Source organism: Rhodofomes roseus (assembly GCF_022264815.1).
Source record: "Rhodofomes roseus strain CIRM-BRFM 1785 chromosome Unknown C8Q71scaffold_26, whole genome shotgun sequence".
NCBI classification, from domain to species: domain Eukaryota; kingdom Fungi; phylum Basidiomycota; class Agaricomycetes; order Polyporales; family Fomitopsidaceae; genus Rhodofomes; species Rhodofomes roseus.
Genome location: NW_025952982.1, coordinates 211,341 through 230,685, shown reverse-complemented (window position 1 = coordinate 230,685; position 19,345 = coordinate 211,341). Strand labels below are relative to the sequence as shown.

The window sequence follows — 19,345 nt, the reverse complement described above, 5'->3', positions numbered from 1 at the left end:
AGCTACGCATCGAGAACATCCAGAGTTCTAAACAAGTCCGAAAGACGTCCGTGAGCAGTCTGTCTATAGATAGCAGTAAGTAGCACTAGTGGCGATGTGAGCAGTCAGATGTGTGTGTGTGTGTATGCGGAAGCTCGAGATGCGACATGCAGCAGGCAGGGCGTGCAAAAAACAAAACGACAGCAACGACAACGCGACCTCTCCCCACCTCATCACCGGAACGCCCGCCCTCTAGAGCGCGAGCGCCACACTCACCGCCACGCCCAGCGCCGCGAGCAGCGCGGTGCCCGCGAGGGCGGGCGCGCCTGGGCGGGCGGCGCTGACGACGGTGTTCTCGCCCGGCACGCCGTACACGCGCACGGACTTGACCTCAAAGTACGCGGTGTCGTAGTTGGACGGCGCGCCGATCACGAAGTCGTCGTAGCACACGCCCGAGCACGTCTCCGCGAAGATCTGCTGGTTCCCCGCGAAGTCTGCGGAGCGAATCCGGCGTCAACCGCTGGTCTGCGTCAAGGGAAGGTGGGGGTGACGTACCTCCGCAGAGCGTGATGTCGAAGATGAGCGATTGCGGCTCGAAGAACTTGCTGATCGTGCATGTCTGCGAGGTGTAGTTCGCAGTGGGTGTGCCGAGGTCGGAGAGGTTAATGGTGGACGCGTTGCTCTGCAGCACGGTCGGCACCGAGGAGCGGTTGAAGAACCATATCCTTCGGGCACACGCGTCAGCGCGCAGCCGCGACGTACCGAGGCATGTACTCACGAGATACCCTCGTTCGCGAACTCGGTCACGAAGACGCCTCCGCCGTCCGCCGCGAAGCCCGCGCCGTACGAGCTCTTCGTCGGCGTCGTGACCACGCACCCCTCGTTCTGGTTCGCGGCCGTCGAGCAGTCGGTCGAGTTGATGAGCGTGCTCGTCTGGAGCGCGTTCGCGGAGTGCGTGCACCCGTCGCCCGTGTGCAGCGCCATCTGGTTCATCGTCACCTGGTTCACGCCCTCGAACGTGTCGATCTGCCGCCCCGCGTCAGTGCTCACGCGCACGCGTCGCGGATGCGAGAGGGCCGACGCACCTCTCCGCCGCTCGGCCAGTTCACCGCGGACGACCAGAACGCGGGCCATACGGAGCACCCGTACGGCACGTGGAGCATGTCGGTGACCCACAGGCTGCCCGCCGTGAAGTAGTCCTTGGAGTGGATCCGGACGGAGTTGCGGTTCTGGCCGACGGTGACGGTGGTCGAGTTGTCGACCTTCATGATGGCGTTCCCGGCGTCGTTGACGTACGCGAGCTGGTCCTTGCCGGCGTCGGTCGAGGACACGAAGAAGACGTTTCCGTTCGTCAGGTCGTCCGCTGTGCGTGCGTGAGCGCGCCAGCGACGTCAGAGGAGCGATCTGGCGCACCGTGGTTGTAAAAGTCCCAGTCGTCGAAGAAGGAGTCGCCAACGTACTCCTTCACCTGGGTGTACTGGGCCTCAACGAACGCTGGAAGAAGTGCGGCTGCGGCGCCGCATGCGAGAGCGATTCGGACCATCTTGCTGGCGTCTGTAAACGGGCGATACGACAAGGAGTAGCGGGCGGGCGACAGTGGGCGAAACGGAAGGTATAAGGTGGATTATAAAAGCGACCGGCGACTGAATGCAAGATGTCTTCCCGCGACTTGACAGACAACAGACAGGAATGTGGAGCACCGGTGGACAGAGGCACGCTCTGGACAGGCCGGGGGTAGCTGTCGGGACGGGGAGAAAGAGAGGACGAAGTAAGCAGCTGTAAGCCAACTGTAAGCAGGCACTGCAGTCGGCCAGCGCCCGAGGCTATTCGCGTACAGGGAGCATCATCGTCGCGGGGCGCTCTTTCGGCCCGACGCAGCTCCCATTGGCAGGGCCGGGCCCGGGGCCATTGCAGTGACAACAGCCAAGCGGCAGGCGAGCGGCAGCCCGACCGCGTCGTCACCGCCCGACGCGTCTCCGGCAACCGCCGGCAATCTACGCACCGATTCGATCGCGATGACGATCGCAGCTGGCGGAGCGGCGATCGACCAATCCGCCACGCTTGCCACTCGTACTGCTGAAGCAAGGAAGGCTCCCAAAGTGGCACAAGTGCTGGACTATGACGCCATCAGTTCCCTGGCGGTCGTTGTAACTGTAAGTATCATACATAGCAGCTGTACCGTTCCCGGACCCTTTCACTTGCTAGAGACGTGCCCGTGGATCAATATTTTCAATGTCGCATTCATAGTAAGGTGTCGAGCACATACAGACCTCGAGTACTACCAATCAATACTAGTATGTATTACACAATACAGCCTGGGCATCGTACAATCCCAAGTCACATCCACAGCCTCTCGCCATTCTCAGGCCTCCGAATCCCAGTCGTCAGCAGAATGATATTCCGACTCTGTGACGCACATGAACTTCCCCATAGAAGACGTCCAACCTTAATGGTTGTTATATGTCGCCTCCAGCCTAGACTTCACGTATTCGCCCGCAGTGACAACTTCGTACTTGGCCGGGTTGTCTTCTGACACGCAGCCCGGGAAAGGCTAGGTCGACCATTAGCTCTACGTACACTCACCCGAGCAACAAACGCTCACCTCGAGTCTGACATTGTAGTCACTGCCGAAGAAGAGCGGGATGGAGTACCGCTCGACGCCGGACCGGTTGACAGCGCGGTGGAAGGTAGACTTGAGCACGTCGTCTGAAGTCATCAGAACATCAATCTGTCAGCGACCTCTCTAACATCCCGCAGTAAGACGTACTGGACCAACGCGCGAACTGGTCCCCAATGCTGCGTTGCAAAGTCAACTCATATACTGTACCACCGTCGGGTGTGAAGAACGCACTTGACGACAAGCGTCCCGGGGATAGGGACAGCGTCGATCCACTTGCCCGCGGCGTTCAGGACTTGCAAGGCCTGGATCTTGTCTTGCCAAAGAATCGTGAAGCACTACGGTACGAGCATGTTAGCCCCTTATTTTCACATGATTGAGCGAGCAGAGACCTCGTAGCTGCAGCGTCATGTCAGTATACTATCGAGTATGTGGGAAGTATGATTTCGTACTCTGTATGCGCCCCAATGCCCTCCACACGGTCATCCACTGTGCCGGTTTGTGGCGGGTAGTAGAGCAGGCGCATGATCGCTGCAGGTTTTGTGGTCTATGTGTGCAGTCAGTTTCACATTTCCCGACGAAATAACGGGTATGTGTATGCACCTTGTCGTCGAAGAAGTTCTCAGGCAGGTTGAGTGCAAGTGCGAATAACGGGAAGAGCATCTTCCCTAGATTGACGGCAGCATGGCTACATGTACAACGTCAGGACGGTGACTACGTGCCAAAACAACGCGTGCACTCACTAGTACTCGAGGGACGCCTCCCTGAACCCGGGTAGACCCTCCGGCCAGACATTGCCGCCACTCATAACTCCATCTTCTTCCGCTGCACGACCCGCGCCGGAGAACTCCTCCCACCCAAGGTCGAAGCCCTCGTGCATATCTCCTCGGTTCTCAGGATTCGTGTTCTCCCCGAGCAGCGCTGTATAGCCCTTGAAATTCCCGGACTTGTGGATGTCGAGTGCCGCTTTCGTGTCAAGCGGGAGTGAGAAGAAGCGCTTGCCGGCGGCGACGGCGTTGTCGATCACGACCTGAGGGATGGTATGGCTCTTCACTGCATCCGTTTCAGTCAGGACGTAGCAATTGGCTGAACGAGATGGAGTATAGACGCACCGTAGAAGAAGCCGACGTTGATGCAAGCATCCCGAATCTCGTCTGCGAGAGCGCGTCGGACTGCCGGGTCTGTGCTCTGGATGTGTTGAAGATCGCTGTAACAACGTCCGCCTTCGTATGTACGACCGTGCGGTGTGCGTAGCACTCACATGATAGGTATCTCCTCGAAGCTACTGTCGGTCCTCTTCATCCCGGCGACCAAGGGCGTGTCTCCAGCCATGTTGAGAATGTCTGGGGAAGAAGAATTTATTTATCTCGCGTGCAGCAAGTCGCTGAATATGAGATAGTCGGATGCAGTCGCTGCGCGGATCCGAGTCATGGCGGCGTTCAAGGTGGGACTGTACCAACCGCCGACTGAAAAGCCGAACTAGATGCGCGTTGTGCCTATGGACACGTTATTTTCGACGTAGGTCTCGAGCTGTAACTAGACTGTTCAAATTGTTTGCTTTGAGTTCGTTGACTCGGCGAAGAACTTGAATTCGTTCAAGCCTGAGCCTGCGCAACGTGACCGTCACAAGGTTGATCCAACATGGCCAGAAGCGGAAGGTCGGAAGAAGTCGGATGCGGATCAGTGTGATTCTCTGCCCGGTTAGAGAGTTCAAACTCAGATGCTTCCGGCACTGGTGCCGTAACCACAACGATAAGCGGCGTTTGTAAGCTCCGCCACAAGCGATATTCGCAGGCTCGACTTCGAACCCGGAGTATCACATCATCACTCTCCATCACCACCACCACCTACCTACACGGCGACGACGACGGTGACGGCGAAACACACACTTTTGAAGAGCTAGTCAACCACTCTTGTGGGATAACCACTACTATGGCTGTGTCCTACTATTCCCCAGCTTCGCGCAAGCAGCAGATCCCTCAGGTATCCGAGGAGAGCGCTGAGGCGCCTCGCGTCGCCCAAGATATGCAGGAGGCGTATGTCGGAGCTAAAGAGAGGTGTGTGTCAGTTATATGGCCTGTTGTGGGCTGTGAGCTACGTGTGCCGTGCAGAGATTGGGTACTGGAGCAGGACGTAGGCCGAAACGCGCAGTGGACAGGGCATGAGAGCTCGTGCGCATAATGTCCCAGGGCTCGTACCTTTGGTCCATCGTGATGTTTGGCCCTCCAGATGCGGTGTAGCCGAGACGATCCTTTTCTAGCCTCCCGCAGTCTCATGGACCGCTCGAGCAGCAGTGAATACGCCTAGGGTGGGCGCGAACGACCTATAAGGTCTATTGCGCGATCATACGATGCTGGTCTGCCCATGTAGCACACGATGGCATTTTACATATGTCATTCACCGTGCGGGATCTCCTGGCTAATATCTTACTCAGGCTGTTGAATGCCATCGACTCTACAAAATCGCTACTTGGCGGTCTTCGTGACTTCAATAAGAAGTCATGGGTTGTCAGGTACCCCCAACTGCAGGAGCAGTCCGAGGAGAGTGCAGAGCAGCCTGCGTTGCCGAAGCGACGCAAGGGCATGCGCCGCTCTCTCTCCTTCCCGGATGATCCGAACTTCCAGGCGGAGGTTGTCGTTAACCCAGCTCGTGCAGGCATGGCCCGTTCCATGACCTTGGCGTCCGTCGCAGATGCCGAGGAGGAGCCGGAGACTACTCAACAGGAGTCGGCCGAGGGCCTCATCCCTTCCGCTGATATCGCTGACTTCCACGTTATCCGCCTTGACCTCAAGTTGGGCGCACACGGTTCAACAAGCTCCCCCGCGACGCTCGTCTCGCAGCTGGAGAAGTCGTCCATTGCCAATCTACTGGACGAGCGGATCAGCAATGCTGTCACTCACATCGACAGGCTCCGCCTGCGCGTGGAGGACACCTCGTCCAAAGTCCTCGTCACTGGTGACCTGAACGCCGGCAAGTCGACATTTGTAAACACGCTGTTGCGTCGCCAGGTCATGCCTGTTGATCAGCAGCCATGCACGACTGCGTTCTGCGAGATCCATGATGCTGTCGCGGAGAATGACGGCAAGGAGGAGGTCCACATTCTCAAAGACGGCGTTTCCTACAGCAAGGAGGACGACTCGACGTTCACGCGGGCCGCGCTCTCAGACCTGGAGTCGTTTGTATCCGAGAACGAAAACGAGTCGCAGGTGCTCAAGATCTACCTGTCTGACACCCGTGACCCGGCCAGTTCGCTGCTCCACAATGGCGTCGTCGACATCTCGCTCATCGATGCCCCGGGTCTCAACCGCGACCTCGTCAAGACGACGTCAGTGTTCACGCGCCAGGAGGAGATTGACGTTGTCGTGTTTGTGGTCTCGGCGGAAAACCACTTCACCTTGTCGGCGAAGGAGTTCTTGACGACCGCCAGCAAGGAGAAGGCGTATATCTTCATCGTTGTTAACAAGTACGACCACATCCGCGACAAGGCCAAGTGCAAGCGGCTTGTGCTGCAGCAGATCAAGGAGCTCAGCCCGGCGACGTACGAAAACGCCGAGGAGCTTGTGCATTTCGTCGATTCTGTGGCCGCCATCGAGAACGGCACCCCGTCCTTTGACGAGCTCGAGTCGTCGCTCCGCTCATTCGTTCTCGTCAAGCGCTCCAAGTCGAAGCTCGCGCCTGCGTCGACGTACCTCCACCACATTCTCTCTGATGTCAACCTCCTCGTCGGTGCCAATGCCATCGTCGCTGAATCCGAGCTCAAGCGCGCTCTCGACGACCTCGATAGGTCGCGCCCCGTTCTCGAGAAGATGAAGAACGGCCGCCAGGCATTGGAAGACAGCCTGGAGTCTGTCGAGGAGGAAGGCGCGACGGCAACGCGCAGCCGCACGAAGGAGCTGCTCACAGCTGCTCTCGACCGTGTCAGCCAGGGCAAGCTCGGCGTTGACATGGCTTCGCTCAAGATGCCGTCTTACCCTGGTCTGCTCAACATCTGGGACTACGCTCGTGACGTCAAGTATGCTCTGCTCGCGAGCCTTGACATGGCTGTTAAGCTGGCCGAGGACGAGGCACGTGTCACGACATCGAACTCGGTCAACAAGATCAACGGTCTGGGCGATGAGCACCTGCCTGAGGGCATCGAGCGGCCGCGCAGGGTCTTTATTCCCGAGGCTATGTTCTCCCCGCGCACCGACAAGAACGCACGGAGGAAGAGCCGGCACGTGTCGAGTGGTGCCGTCGTCGCGGGCGGCATGCTCGGCCTGGGCATCGGCCTCGCGCGGCGTCCGGACATGCTGGAGACGAGCTTCTTCGACCTGTTCGACGTGCACCACCAGTTCTGGGTCACGTTCGGCGACAAGAAGGCCGAGGACGAGGAGGAGAGCCCGATGACCGCTCTCAGTGTCGCGTCTGTTGGTATCGGCGCGGTGACGATGGTCGGCGGGCAGGCGCTTGGCGCCCGCGGGATTGTCGAGGGCCTCATGCGCATCGGGGCGCTCTTCGAGAGCGAGAGCGCACGCAAGTGGGCAGCGCCCGTTCTCGGCGCCGTCACCATCGGTGCGGCAGTGTACTTCGTCCTCGAGCTTCCGAGCACCATCCCAAGGACAGTTGGCCGTCGGATCAAGGCTACGCTGGCGAAGGAGGCGGAGGAGCGGGGTGCGGAGGGCACGTTCGTGGAGTCGAATGCGATTCGGGTCAGTCGGGAGACACGTAAGGTGCTCCGGCTGGCGTCGTGGGACCTCAAGGAGTGCTTCCGCACGGCGATGGACGAGAAGAACCGGGAGGTGCAGGGCGCGGAGGACGTGGAGCGCAAGGCGAAGAAGGCGCTCGAGTACTTCCTCAGCGTCGAGCGTGAGTCCAGCGAGGTGCGCAAGCTTGCCGGGTTGGGCCTGACCGCGTAAGGTGTCGTTGGTATCCTTTGGTTTCTGCGTTGAAATCTTTGATGTTGCGGCGCGCGGCCTGTGTGGCCCGCTGTCGAGTAGAACGCGCCTCGTTGGGCGCATTACATCCTTCGGCTAATTCGTACGTTCAGTTCTGTAATTTCGTCCGTCGCTCCTTCATGCTCCCTTGTTTCTCTCGTCTTACAGTACGGATCCTCTTGTATGCTAGATCGCTCCTCCTATGCGGATGTCTGCTACGTTACGTGTACCTCACGACCTGTCAGCAGCTGTGTTGCCAAATCTTTGCAATACAATGCTGTGTTACGAACCTCTCCTTCTGTACATATCTGCGACGTGTCTCGGTGGGCCGTGTCTGCAGACTGACATGTGGCTGATGATTCTGTCGAACAACTGACAGTGATATCGCGGGCGACAGATGGACGGCACGCCACCCCGTGTGTTCGCGTGTTTGTCTGTGGCGGGGGCAGGGGCATTTGATGGATGAAGTGGCAGCAGTGCCTCCATCTCTTCCCCCACCGTCCGGACAGTCGTCGTCGTCGTCCGCAGCGTCGTTGAGCTCGCCTTTGACATTCCCTAGACCGGCAGGCTCCGCTGGTCTTGTCTAGACGCAACCGCCGTTCTCAGCAGCGTGCCGCTTGATTCTAGCCATCCAACGCGACTCGACGTCGTTTCACACCTGTTCATATTCTTTCAATTGCATACATGGCTACCCTTCACCCCCCCAGCCCCAGCCCCTCCCCCGGCCCTGGTGGTAACGCCAATGGTCGCTCGCCCAACTTCCGCGCCTCCATGGGGCCCTCGCCCCGGCCCTCGGCGGTCGGCACTGGGTTCCCGCCCGCATCTCCTCGCCCTGGGGGTGTTTCCGGCGCCGGCAGGCCCACGAGTGAGCTCCTCGGCAGTCCTGGCATGTTCCAGACTCCGGAAGGTACGCGCATTTCACCTTCACCTTGCCCTGTTCGGTCTGACAAAGCACGTCCCTTAGCCGAGGCAATTGACCAGTGGTTTGAAACCTTCCAAAACTATGAGGTGACGCTGGTGAGCATATATTCCCTGACATCGGCATCTTCGGCGTTGTGACGTTTTGCGTTTAGGAAGAAATGGCTGCTGCCTCTTTGGACGTCAACTTCAAGGAAGAACTGAGCGCTATTGAGCAATGTGCGTCTGAGGCTGTCCGGGTGTTCACCGACGTCTTACCTATGTTTCATCAACAGGGTTCAAGGTCCTGTCGGAAGCCGAGCGCACAGCCGCTCTTTACAGTCTTTTACAACATTCAACCCAGGTTCAGATACGGTTCTTCATCACCGTCCTGCAGCAGATGGCGAGGTCAGACCCCATGACAGCCCTTCTCAGCCCCGCTGTTGGCAGTAAGTCCTTCTCATTCATCATGAAACCTGATGTTCATGTCGGCATCAGGCTCTATGCAGAGCCAGATGGAGGCCAAGCTGGCGCAGATGAACATGAAGTCGCCCGGCCTTAAGTCTGGCCTTCCCGCCTCACCTACCGCCCGCAACTTCTCTGGCAACCGCCCGAACATCGGTGTGGACACTAACCCGAACGGGTTTTTGTCCCCCGACACTGCGAACCTGCCTTCTGCGGGTGGTCACGACCCCGCTGCTACCTTGGCGGCGCAGCGCGCCAGGCTGGAGGCCAGGAAGGCGAGCAACGCTGCTCATCGCATCTCGGCGCCCGTTCTTAGTGCCAGCCTCAACAATGGCACCTGGGGCTCTGGTTCCAATCAGCTTGGCCAGGTCGACGAACGTCCGAGTTCTCCCGGCGCCCAGGAGCTCACAATTCCCGCTCCCAATGCGAACGCTTCCAGGCCCAAGAGCACTGACTTCACTGGTGCCGCCAATGCGCTGAAGTCGGCTAAGCTCGAGGACGGCATGTCGCCGATGGCCGAGGGCAGCTGGGCGAGCATGGTTAACACGCCTCTCATGCCGATGTTCAAGGATACCCGCAATGCCCAGCAGAGCCTCGACGCCGCGGCGGCGAAGCTCAACGACTGGACCGGCTCTGGCGGCAGCGGTGTGCCGCTTATCTCCGACCCGCCCAAGAGGCTGAACCGCCTCTCGAAGGGCAGCGCTCACGATGACGAGGGTAGCAACACGAGCCAGGGCACCAACCCGCAGCACGGGCAGCGCAACGTTTCTGGCGGCATGAGGAACGCCAGCGGGGCTGGCAATGGCGGATGGAACGGCGGACGGAGCCCGGCGCTCTCTAACAACAGCAGACTCCACGACGACGGAAACAACATGAATGGATTGGGCATGGCCGGCTTCGGCATGGGGATGGGAAGCCCTGGATTGGGCATGGGCATGCCCGGGATGGCGGGCTTCGGCGGAATGCCGTTGAGCCCGTTCGGGAACATGTTCAACATGCAGAACCTCGCGGCGATGAACAACATGACGCCGGAGCAGCTGCTCGCTTTGCAGATGACCGCGGCGGCGCAGCTCGGGCAGGCGGGCTTGGGCGGGTTCGGGATGGGCATGCACCAGCAGGGCTCGCCGACCCCGCGCAGCGCCCTGCGCAGTGCCCGCTCGCCGGGCAAGTCGCCGAGCGTGCGCGACAAGAAGGACGAGGAGGATGTGGACCCGAAGGTGCTCGAGGACGTGCCCGCGTGGCTGCGCAGCCTGCGCCTGCACAAGTACACGCCGAACTTTGAGGGCATGTACTGGAAGGACATGGTCTTGATGGACGAGGCTGCGCTGGAGGCGAAGGGTGTCGCTGCCCTGGGGGCGCGGAGGAAGATGCTGAAGACGTTCGAGGTGGTGCGCAAGAAGATGGCCATGGAGGCGCCGGGGAGCGCGACGCCCTCCGCGGCCGCCGCCTGACTGAACGCCTGATGAACAAGCCCATCGTGCTGGTACGGTGTTTCGTGCGCGTGCCGGCATGGACGACGATGACCGCTCGAAAATGGTCGCTCTGGATCCTGAAACACGCTGACGGCCCACGGTGCCGTATAAATATTTCTTGTCTCTCTTTTGTCTCTTCCTCTGCTCTCGGCTTCGGCCTTGGCTCTCCCCATGTATACCTCTCTGGACGCTACCCTCCGTGATACATTGAGGTTCGGCTCGTGTTCGTGGAAGGTTGATTATGAGTACACGCGTCTGCCTCGTATATGTACACTATAATTTGTTGCATGTACCTAGGTCTATCTATTTGGTCCTTCTCAGCTTGACATTCACGAGTGTAACTCCAAGATGCTTGTCTCGCTTTCTCAAGCTCAGGTAGTCAGCGATAGCGGCTATGTGTAGTCACGATGACGGTGAAAGGAAGGCCATATGTATCTGGGCCAGATGAACGCAACGAGCTTCTGGCTACAAGCAACTGCGTGACATTAGGAAACGCTACTGGGATCTCGTCATTCGGGGTAGGTGCTGGAGACGAGAACTGGGCGAGCATGGCAGAGCACGTTGCTCGAATCTCTCTGACAGAATCGAAGTCTTCCAGTCCGGGCCACAACTTCGCATAGAGCGCATAGCAACACAGATACAGTTTGCGTTCATTCGTCTTCTACACAATTGTCACACCTACATAACTTCTTTCTGCATGTTCAATCGTCAATGAGGAGCACCGAGTCGAGCACCGAGAACCCAGCAGCCACGCCGCCCTCATTACTATCCTTGCCCTTCGTCCGAAGGAGCCACCCTATCTCCTTCTCCTTCACCCGCCCATCCGCTCCACCAAACAGCGCCCACCCGAAGATCCCCAGCTCACTGATGACCTCCGCCTTGACCGCGCCCTCCGTCCCGCCGCCCGCACGCACAAGGTAGTTCCCCAGCCCCTCCGGCGCAGCGATGAGCTCCATCGCGATCCACGCCTCGCGCTCCTGTACGGGGAGGCTGTCGAGGAACGCGGGGATCGCCTCCTTGTACACGTTGTTCCCGCCGCCCTCGCGCTGCGGCTTCAGCACCAGCTTCGCGGAGAGCTCGCGGGCCCGCCGGACGCCAGAGCACTCGTTCGCGGGACCGGACGTCGGATTCGCGTTGGGGACGTCCTCGTCCAGGCCCCACATGTCCATCCAGCTCGAGCGCAGCTCGTCCAGCTCAGCGGGGGTGAACACCTCCGTGCCCCAGCGGGAGGAGTCGCCGAGGAACCGCTCGAGCACGCCGGGGTTGGTCAAAACCTGCTGGACTTTCTTGCCGCCTGCGAGTTGTAGTTGAATGGATGGACATTGGATCGCGCGCGAGCTTTCCAGGAGGTAACGCGTATCATAGAACTCGGGGGTCGGATAATCGGTAGGGGTGTAGCCAGCTCTGAAGTAGACCGTCGAGATCTCGACGGATTTAGAGCCATCGGAAAGTAGCCCGGACGGGGTAGTTATCCGGAGAACGCGGGTAGCAGAATCCACTGTCACTGACTGGCCGAGCTGGCGGAACGTCTGTCGGACTACATGGATACCGTGCCTGCCCCTGATTAGTCGGTATATCCCCCAGGACGAGCAACGCTCACTTTTCCAGCAACTCGTACTCGATCCATCGTTGATCGAAGACGTTGCGCTCATTCTCTTGTACCACGAAGAGTATTCGTGCGCTGGGATCCCGGTCACTAAAGCGGGAAGCGGAGTCGTACTGAATCGTGCTCACTTGGGGACACCGTACGCCTTGTGCGCTTCAGCAAGTCCTTCGGCGAGTCCCGCAACGGTGTTGTTAGAAGGGAAGTTCTCTTCCCTGAGATGTGAGGAAACTTCATAATATTGTGTGGATTTGAATAAATATCTAGACGGAATGAATCGATCCTCGCAGCCCCCGGAGATCGCAGACGCACACACCTGTGTAAGTTAGCGGAGCGTTCTGATAGAGCCCCGAAGGATGACGATATGGTGTTGAACTCGACTTGCTTGAGGGACGTTGGCTCGCCGTTGCCGGGAGCGTGTGCGAGGTAGTCCGATCGGAAGAGGCCTAGTTGCAGAGGCTGCATGTCATCGTCTTCATAAGTGGCCTACTTCGATGCAATATCATCTGGACGTACTCGAGGAACATTCTCGTCTCGTAGTTTCCTCCATCGCCGCCAGAGCTGCCCTGTGAACTCATCTACTTTTCCTACGCCCTCCACCTCTCCCATGACGCGATCGAGGAACTCTTCGTCCATTGCGACGCGTGCGTAGAGCACATTGTAGATCCGTTGCAGCCTCTGTGCATGTTGAAACAATCTGCGAGGAAATGGAGAGGGGAAGAGAGCCAGAGGTGCGTGGATCGTGGAGGTCGGTGCGGGTGGCTGAACTGTGGCTACCGGTAGGTAAACGAGGCCATGAGACAAAGCGTAGGTCGTTGCCTGTAGCGTTAGCGATTCAAGCTGGACCTTTGAGAGCACAGGGGGCCATTGCTCAAGGAGCGAGACAGCCATGTTCGCACAGCAGGACGACGAGAGGTCGAAGCCCGGTGCTTGTGCCAATACATGACTGCCGAAAACGGCAGTATGTACATAGCGCCACAGTGGCCACACCGAGGCTGAATATTAGTATCGGACATTATCAGAGAAACAGCGAACTGCAGTGCATTTGTAGCAGCCTCTCTGTAGCATTGACGATGTAAATGTTCAGTCGTCCGATTGAGCCGACAATCAACATGTGTACTTTTGCGGCCCCCAGATGTCGCATTCGAGTCTCGGTCGATCGGTCCTACGAGCACTGGAGCGCTTGCGGGCGTCCTGCCAATCATGTATCGATGATACTCCATTGTATTGTGTGTGTTAAGCTCCTACTGCGAAGCCGCCATCTACGTATCGATAATCGTCGAGACGAAGTATTATGGGCCTGGGTAGTTACCAATCACTGGCACCCATAGCTCAGGCCGTACATATAACGCCTTGTCCTAGTCAACGCTGCCAGTGAGCAACCACCGGTCTTTGAGAAGCTCCGCCGCCGTCGCCCTCTTCTCCGGCTCCCACTGCAACATCCTTCTCGTGAACCGCAGAAACTCTGCTTTCTCCTTGCCTTCCAGTCGAGTCTCCTGCGATTCCAAGGACATCTGTTCCTTGCGTCTGAGACTCGGCAGCCTCCACTGACCATTGTCGTCGAAATAAGAATTATTGGGGTCGGTGCTCAACGATCGACGGACAAATTTGGGCGACGGGTCGCCCATGACTTCCATCATCTCGAGGAGATGTATTGCGTTAGACTCCCGTTCCTGATCATACGGATTGAAGAGACTCTTGTTCTCGAAAAGATGCCAGAGCTGCAAACGGGGTCAGGACTTGTCGAAGAAGACTCCAATGGCACGCACCATCACGCCAGCATTCCATATGTCGACGGGATATGACCAAGGTATAACCAGGACCACCTCGGGAGCACGGTACGGGAATGGCTGTATATCTTGTAGATATGATACATTGCCTGCAGCATCACTGCAGCGGGCTTCCCCGTAGTCGCACAAGACGGCGCACTTGAAATCCTTCGGGAAGGGAACGCGATCCGGAGTCTCGTGGATCACCCTGTCTCCGTCGATCTTCCGGGCGGACGGTTGTGCTGCCTCTACTGACTCCATCCCTTGGAAGATCTTGTCATTGAAGCCGCGCATCAAGATATTCTCGTGACGAAGGTCTACCGACGTGTCAGCTTCACTATATTCGACATCATACATCTTGCTTACCGCCATGAACGATGTTAGCCTTCGAGTGAAGGAAATCCAGGGCTTGTATCACCTCTAGAGCGACCTGGCGCCAAAGAATTAAGTCGTACAGTTGGCCCGGGAGGAACGCTCTGCACAAGTTGATATTGAACTCTAGCGCTTCCAGCACGAAACATTCATGCACGCTCCCGGAAGCACCATTGACTGTGAAGTGGCCGAGTGACTTCTGCACGAATTTGACCGTTTTCAACGGCTCTAGACGTGCAAATGCTGCCTTCTCGCGAGCCACGCTCGGAAAGTTGGTCATGCACACTTTGAGTGCTACGTACAGGTGCTGCCTGAGTGTAATGCTCGGCGTTAAACGGGATGGTGTTAGATGCAGGTGGACGTGCTACTCACCGGAGGTCACGACATAGCCAAACGGTAGCGGAGGAGCCGTAACCGAGCTTTGAGACGACCTGGTACCGGTCTTGGAAGACCTCTCCGATGCGCACAGGGTAAAACGACGAGGGAGAGTACCATTCCAGCTTCTCTTCATCCACCTTTTCAGATGGCGGTATTATTGTGTAACCTGTTGAGGCAAAGGTGCGAGGCGGCGAGGGATCGCGTGGGCCGAGTAGTTGTCGAGCCCATCGCGGCATACGCGCTGAAGAGAGTCCGAATCGTCGACTGTTACGGAGTTCAAGTTCGAATGCGCCGGAAAAGCGAGGCGTCAGAATAGCTGCTCGAGCGGCACCAGGGAGCAACATCGAGAGCAGACGCGTTGTTAGAACATGACCGTTCCCGACCTTCCGTCGCACCGAGCCCCCTACGCGAAAGAACTCACACACAAGCGGAGGATGTCGGGCATCCCGTTCATTGCAGCCAACTCCAGGTGATCCGAGTCCGCGCGGGCCACCTACTTGTTATGGTACTACTATCCGGATGGAGTTAGTACAAATCTCCCCTAGCCGCACAGTAAGACGCATCCACAGAGCTGAGACGCGTCAAGAGGGTACATAGTCGGCATACTCTCAGACAAGGAGTTCCGAGTCGCCCAAACTTAGCCTGCACCAAGTACCCACATCGTGGAGTCCAGAGGAGGATAGATCCGATCTAAGATCTAGATGTGGTGTTATCCGAACGCGTCCATAACAGGAGGCTGGTGAAATCTCAGTGGCTCGCAGCGTACTGCGACGCGAACACGACATTGACCGCTGCTGCCTGCACGCCACTGGACCTCTGCCAAAAATCCAGCAGCATCTGTGACTGTAATGTGCCTGGACTACTAACGTTTGAGTCCTGGCAGACGAGTTCCAGTCAGGGCGCTTAGGCCAGTATCTCTGAGTTCGTCCCCTGATATGTAAAGTAGCCGCCCAGGCCCCAGGCCATTTGTTATCATCGGCCCAACGAACAACTCACAAGGCAGACTCGCGCTGCCCCTGCGCTGCCCCTTTGTCTCGTACACCATCGAGAGGGTGCATAGCAGGTGACTTGAAACAAGGCCAAGATGCTCACCTTCTACTTCCTCGCTGTCGGCATCTTATACATCATCTATGAGCGGCTCGTACTGTCCCCTCTCAACAAGCTCCCGGGACCCTCGCTCGCTGGAGCGACGCGACTAGTGCTCATGTATCATGAGTTCACGCGCACCAGGAAGCAATGGATCCACGAGCTTCACCTTCGGTATGGTCCCGTCGTGCGGATTGCCCCAGACGAGGTGTCCTTCGCGAGCTGGGATGCAGTGAAGGAGGTATACGCCTCCGAAGGCAGCGGATACGAGAAGACTGGATTTTACAAGCTGTTTGATAATTATAGCACAATGTAGGTGTCAGCTCGCCCCATGTACTATAGACCGCCGTAGTTCTCACACACGACACACTACAGGTGCATGTTCTCCGCCATAACGAAGGGTCCCGTGAGTGTTTTCAATAACGCTCTATCCAACATTGAAGGAGTTTCGATGGGATCTATCAGCATGGAGAACGCAAGAAGATTTTCTCCGACAGATACGCCAAATCGTACATCATGCAGCCAGAGACTGTGAGCGGGATTGAAGACCGTGCTGGAGAATTTGTCATCGCATGCACGGAGAACCTCGGCAAAGCTGTCGATGTTTATGTGCGTCATCTTCGTTCACATGATAAATACCGCTCTGAACAAGACGAGACAGGTCTTCCTGCATTGCTATGCACTCGACTGTATCACGTATCACCTGTTTGACCCGCTGGGGACGCACACACTGACTGACGCAGCGGACCGAGTGAAAATGAAGGAAATCGCGTACCAAGACAACCTCACAGGTTCGAATGTACTCACTGCTGCCGTGACGATCCGTGACTGACACCAAGCCAGATTCATACAAGGAATACTACCTCACAGACCTGATCCCCAAAGAGGTCGAGGCCTTGATTTCCAAGTACCTACGGCGTCCTCCCCGACCCCGGCGCATCGCGACGCAGGTGATGAACACTGCTCGGCGGAGTGACGTTGCGAACCACACCGTGCTCTCCAAGCTCCTCGAAGCAAACCTGCCTACGAAGTCGATCGCCTCCGAGATGCTGGACCACGCCATCGCGGGGCACGACACGACGGGCGACGGGCTTTGCTTCCTCATGCACGAGCTCTCCCTCCCACGTTCGTCGGCGATCCAAGAGAAGCTACACTGCGAGCTCGCGGAGAACCCGAGTGCGCCCATAGACGATCTGCCGTACCTCGACGCGGTGGTGAAAGAGGGTTTGCGGCTGTTTTCGCCCATCCCGATGAGCCTCCCGCGCAGGGTGCCGACGGGCGGGCGGCGCATTGGCGATGCATACGTGCCGGGGAACACCATCGTGAGCTGCCAGGCGTATACGCTGCATCGTCTTGACGAGAGGGTGTTCCCGGACCCTGACACGTTTATGCCCGAGCGGTGGTTAGAATCTGAGGGCGTCACAGAGCGGAACCAGCTGTTCTTCGCGTTCAGTACGGGCGGGAGGGGATGCATCGGGAAGCAGTAAGTTGTCATCGTGACTAAAGCGCGTCCTGACGAGTACTGAGTTTCAACGTGACAGCCTTGCTTTGCTGGAGATGAAGATGTTGTTGAGAGAGGTGTACTCGAGCTATCGTACTCAAGTTGCACCGGAGATGTCGGCATCCATGGAGCAGGATGACCAGATCATCGCGTCGCGGCCGAAGGGACAACAGTGCCTACTGATATTCGAGAAGATAGCTTGAGGACTTTGACATGCGTACAAATGTCACGCGTCTGTTGTAGTTTCCATAGACTACCTGTGCTGCAACGGATGTCCTGTGGAGACATCACCAGCACCTTCGGCCTGGGGACGCTATGCCGTCATCCGACACCGACTTCAGACCTTGGCAAGCTCGCAAACAGACGTGAGTTGCACTGCGAGAACGCATTGATTTGTGGACTTGCCATGGTGCATCGGAGAGCCGAATTCTTCGCTAGTACACCTGAGTGCGTTGACGCGAAACATCAATAGCAGAGACAACGCTGAAGCGCTGACCCCGCTTGTCGTTCTTCTATTATCGGCAACGCAGACTGACGCAGCAGTGAAAACGGCCGAGTGCCCGATACAGTCAAGTTGTAGGCGTGGATTTCACGCCAGCTGCAGCTCCATCATATTGTCACACGACATGTAATGGGAGGGAACATCAGTACCTTTGCTAGGTATTATCTACGTATACGTACAAGGCTACCACAGTGAGGACGGCACGGTTCCACCAGATATCAATAGCCCGTGAATGAGAGAATTGGACATACAAGAGAAACGGAGACGTGGAACCCCGAGACCATCAGTCACTGCCCTTGGAAAACCACGGGTCTCGAAGAAGTTCCGCTGCTGTCGCCCTCTTCTCCGGCTCCCATTGCAGCATCCTTCTCATGAACCGTAGGAATTCTGCTTTCTCCTCGCCTTCCAGTTGAGTCTCCAGCGATTCTAAAGACCTCTCTTTCTTGCGTTTGATTCTCTGTAGCTTCCACAGACCATTTTCATCGAAACAAGAATGATCGGTGATTATCGAGCGACGGACGAATTCGGGCGACGGGTCGCCCATGATCTCCATCATCTCATGAATATGTAGTCCGTTAGACTCCCGTCCCTGTTGGTTATACGGATTGAAGAGACTCTTGTTCTCGAAAAGATGCCAGAGCTGCAAACAGGGTCAGGACTTGTCGAAGAAGACTCCAATGACACGCACCATTACGCCAGCATTCCATATGTCGACGGGGTATGACCAAGGTATACCCAGGGCCAACTCGGGAGCACGGTACAGGAATGGCTGTATATCGTCTGTATATGTATTGCCTGCATCACTGCAGCGGGCTTCCCCATAGTCGCACAAGACGGCGCACTTGAAGCCTTCCTTCGGGAAGGGAACACGATCCGGAGTCTCGTAGACCACCCTGTCTCCGTCGATCTTCCGCGCGGACGGTCGTGCTGCCTCTATTGACTCCATCCCTTGGTGGATCTTGTCATTGAAGCCGCGCATCAAGATATTCTCGTGACGAAGGTCTAGCAGTGTGTCAGCTTCACTGTAGTCGACATCGTACATATTGCTTACCGCAATGTATAATCTTAGCCTTCGAGTGAAGGAAATCCAGGGCTTGTATCACCTCTCGAGCGACCCGGCGCCAAAGAACCAAGTCGTACAGTTGGCCCGGGAGGAACGCTCTGCACAAGTTGATATTGAACTCTAGCGCTTCCAGCACGAAACAGTCATGTACGCTCCCGGAAGCACCATTGATTGTGAAGTGGCCGAGTGACTTCTGTAGGATTGGAGGAGTACCGAGCGATGCCAGGCGCGCGAATGCTGCCTTCTCACGCGCCACGCTGGGATAGCCAGGGACACAAACTTTGAGTGCCACGTACGAATGATGCCTGGTCATTCATTAATATGCATCTGTGGCGGAGTCGAGAGTACAAGTAGGCACGCTACTCACCGAAGGTCGCGACAAAGCCAGACGGTAGCAGAGGTTCCATAGCCAAGCTTTGAAACAACTTGATAGCGGTCTTGAAAATTTTCGCCAATGCGAACGGGGTAAAAAGAGGCCGGGGTATACCAAGCAAGCGTCTCCTCCTCCACTTTCTCAGATGGCGGGATGAGTCTGAACCCTGACGTAGCAAACGTGCGAGGCGGCGAAGGACCGCGACGGAGCAGACGTCTGGTTAAATGCTGCATGCCGTTCAAGCGAGGATAGTGATCACAGACATGAAGGCGAGTCCTCCAGATAGCTGCTCTAGTAGCCGCAGCAGGGGGGAACATGGGGGACAAGACCAGTCTGTAGAAAGATCCTAGTAAGT

At 57.3% G+C, this 19,345-nt stretch overlaps 8 protein-coding genes across 8 annotated transcripts; 3 read left to right on the top strand and 5 right to left on the bottom strand.

The window, feature by feature from the left end:
- Positions 1 to 231: 231 nt before the first annotated feature.
- Positions 232 to 1,522, bottom strand: C8Q71DRAFT_715478 (concanavalin A-like lectin/glucanase domain-containing protein; the record flags this gene model as incomplete). The annotated part of the gene is made up of 5 exons (XM_047921047.1): positions 232 to 473; positions 535 to 704; positions 758 to 1,005; positions 1,065 to 1,342; positions 1,393 to 1,522. 5 exons carry the CDS (start codon positions 1,520 to 1,522, stop codon positions 232 to 234), a joined length of 1,068 nt encoding a protein of 355 aa, XP_047774519.1.
- A 660-nt stretch (positions 1,523 to 2,182) lies between these two features.
- On the bottom strand, positions 2,183 to 4,258 carry C8Q71DRAFT_782292 (2OG-Fe-II oxygenase). Its single transcript, XM_047924921.1, has 9 exons — positions 3,858 to 4,258; positions 3,709 to 3,803; positions 3,340 to 3,649; positions 3,200 to 3,284; positions 3,044 to 3,143; positions 2,831 to 2,936; positions 2,747 to 2,775; positions 2,582 to 2,685; positions 2,183 to 2,530 (listed from the first exon to the last, which is right to left on the bottom strand). Exons 1-9 carry the CDS (start codon positions 3,926 to 3,928, stop codon positions 2,426 to 2,428), a joined length of 1,005 nt encoding a protein of 334 aa, XP_047774518.1. The 5' UTR covers positions 3,929 to 4,258; the 3' UTR covers positions 2,183 to 2,425.
- Positions 4,259 to 4,418: 160 nt separating this feature from the next.
- On the top strand, positions 4,419 to 7,838 carry C8Q71DRAFT_782287 (uncharacterized protein). The gene is made up of 2 exons (XM_047924920.1): positions 4,419 to 4,653; positions 5,031 to 7,838. The coding sequence occupies exons 1-2, from the start codon at positions 4,529 to 4,531 to the stop codon at positions 7,489 to 7,491; spliced, it is 2,586 nt and encodes an 861-aa protein (XP_047774517.1). The 5' UTR covers positions 4,419 to 4,528; the 3' UTR covers positions 7,492 to 7,838.
- Positions 7,839 to 7,999: 161 nt separating this feature from the next.
- On the top strand, positions 8,000 to 10,669 carry C8Q71DRAFT_782286 (uncharacterized protein). Its single transcript, XM_047924919.1, has 5 exons — positions 8,000 to 8,416; positions 8,474 to 8,526; positions 8,583 to 8,646; positions 8,703 to 8,855; positions 8,905 to 10,669. Exons 1-5 carry the CDS (start codon positions 8,194 to 8,196, stop codon positions 10,320 to 10,322), a joined length of 1,911 nt encoding a protein of 636 aa, XP_047774516.1. The 5' UTR covers positions 8,000 to 8,193; the 3' UTR covers positions 10,323 to 10,669.
- Positions 10,670 to 11,003: 334 nt separating this feature from the next.
- C8Q71DRAFT_301509 (uncharacterized protein) lies at positions 11,004 to 12,920 on the bottom strand. The gene is made up of 5 exons (XM_047917661.1): positions 12,463 to 12,920; positions 12,263 to 12,405; positions 12,078 to 12,209; positions 11,944 to 12,024; positions 11,004 to 11,897 (listed from the first exon to the last, which is right to left on the bottom strand). Exons 1-5 carry the CDS (start codon positions 12,835 to 12,837, stop codon positions 11,045 to 11,047), a joined length of 1,584 nt encoding a protein of 527 aa, XP_047774515.1. The 5' UTR covers positions 12,838 to 12,920; the 3' UTR covers positions 11,004 to 11,044.
- Positions 12,921 to 13,152: 232 nt separating this feature from the next.
- Positions 13,153 to 14,909, bottom strand: C8Q71DRAFT_782282 (putative CDK4/6). Its single transcript, XM_047924918.1, has 4 exons — positions 14,460 to 14,909; positions 14,082 to 14,398; positions 13,716 to 14,032; positions 13,153 to 13,667 (listed from the first exon to the last, which is right to left on the bottom strand). Exons 1-4 carry the CDS (start codon positions 14,807 to 14,809, stop codon positions 13,305 to 13,307), a joined length of 1,347 nt encoding a protein of 448 aa, XP_047774514.1. The 5' UTR covers positions 14,810 to 14,909; the 3' UTR covers positions 13,153 to 13,304.
- A 517-nt stretch (positions 14,910 to 15,426) lies between these two features.
- Positions 15,427 to 17,472, top strand: C8Q71DRAFT_816324 (cytochrome P450). The gene is made up of 6 exons (XM_047926118.1): positions 15,427 to 15,863; positions 15,927 to 15,957; positions 16,017 to 16,160; positions 16,213 to 16,342; positions 16,395 to 17,034; positions 17,093 to 17,472. Exons 1-6 carry the CDS (start codon positions 15,550 to 15,552, stop codon positions 17,253 to 17,255), a joined length of 1,422 nt encoding a protein of 473 aa, XP_047774513.1. The 5' UTR covers positions 15,427 to 15,549; the 3' UTR covers positions 17,256 to 17,472.
- Positions 17,473 to 17,837: 365 nt separating this feature from the next.
- C8Q71DRAFT_715484 (putative CDK4/6) lies at positions 17,838 to 19,223 on the bottom strand (the record flags this gene model as incomplete). The annotated part of the gene is made up of 4 exons (XM_047921049.1): positions 17,838 to 18,194; positions 18,243 to 18,556; positions 18,606 to 18,922; positions 18,985 to 19,223. The coding sequence occupies 4 exons, from the start codon at positions 19,221 to 19,223 to the stop codon at positions 17,838 to 17,840; spliced, it is 1,227 nt and encodes a 408-aa protein (XP_047774512.1).
- Between the last annotated feature and the right edge of the window lie 122 nt (positions 19,224 to 19,345).

Excerpts from the sequence above, each read along its gene's own strand:
- C8Q71DRAFT_816324 (XM_047926118.1), top strand. The coding sequence starts at position 15,550 with ATGCTCACCTTCTACTTCCTCGCTGTCGGCATCTTATACATCATCTAT. Across the intron at positions 16,161-16,212 it reads GCAAAGCTGTCGATGTTTAT|GTCTTCCTGCATTGCTATGC; the intron begins GTGCGTCATCTT and ends AAGACGAGACAG. Across the intron at positions 17,035-17,092 it reads AGGGGATGCATCGGGAAGCA|CCTTGCTTTGCTGGAGATGA; the intron begins GTAAGTTGTCAT and ends TCAACGTGACAG.
- C8Q71DRAFT_782286 (XM_047924919.1), top strand. The coding sequence starts at position 8,194 with ATGGCTACCCTTCACCCCCCCAGCCCCAGCCCCTCCCCCGGCCCTGGT. Across the intron at positions 8,417-8,473 it reads CATGTTCCAGACTCCGGAAG|CCGAGGCAATTGACCAGTGG; the intron begins GTACGCGCATTT and ends CACGTCCCTTAG. Across the intron at positions 8,647-8,702 it reads ACTGAGCGCTATTGAGCAAT|GGTTCAAGGTCCTGTCGGAA; the intron begins GTGCGTCTGAGG and ends TTTCATCAACAG.
- C8Q71DRAFT_782287 (XM_047924920.1), top strand. The coding sequence starts at position 4,529 with ATGGCTGTGTCCTACTATTCCCCAGCTTCGCGCAAGCAGCAGATCCCT. Across the intron at positions 4,654-5,030 it reads TATGTCGGAGCTAAAGAGAG|GCTGTTGAATGCCATCGACT; the intron begins GTGTGTGTCAGT and ends TATCTTACTCAG.
- C8Q71DRAFT_782292 (XM_047924921.1), bottom strand. The coding sequence starts at position 3,928 with ATGGCTGGAGACACGCCCTTGGTCGCCGGGATGAAGAGGACCGACAGT. Across the intron at positions 3,650-3,708 it reads CAACGTCGGCTTCTTCTACG|TGAAGAGCCATACCATCCCT; the intron begins GTGCGTCTATAC and ends AAACGGATGCAG. Across the intron at positions 2,776-2,830 it reads CCCGGGACGCTTGTCGTCAA|CATTGGGGACCAGTTCGCGC; the intron begins GTGCGTTCTTCA and ends TTTGCAACGCAG.
- C8Q71DRAFT_782282 (XM_047924918.1), bottom strand. The coding sequence starts at position 14,809 with ATGTTGCTCCCTGGTGCCGCTCGAGCAGCTATTCTGACGCCTCGCTTT. Across the intron at positions 14,033-14,081 it reads GGCTAACATCGTTCATGGCG|ACCTTCGTCACGAGAATATC; the intron begins GTAAGCAAGATG and ends ACACGTCGGTAG. Across the intron at positions 13,668-13,715 it reads TATGGAATGCTGGCGTGATG|CTCTGGCATCTTTTCGAGAA; the intron begins GTGCGTGCCATT and ends CCCCGTTTGCAG.
- C8Q71DRAFT_301509 (XM_047917661.1), bottom strand. The coding sequence starts at position 12,837 with ATGGCTGTCTCGCTCCTTGAGCAATGGCCCCCTGTGCTCTCAAAGGTC. Across the intron at positions 12,210-12,262 it reads CGCTCCGCTAACTTACACAG|ATATTTATTCAAATCCACAC; the intron begins GTGTGTGCGTCT and ends CATTCCGTCTAG. Across the intron at positions 11,898-11,943 it reads GAGTACGAGTTGCTGGAAAA|GCACGGTATCCATGTAGTCC; the intron begins GTGAGCGTTGCT and ends AATCAGGGGCAG.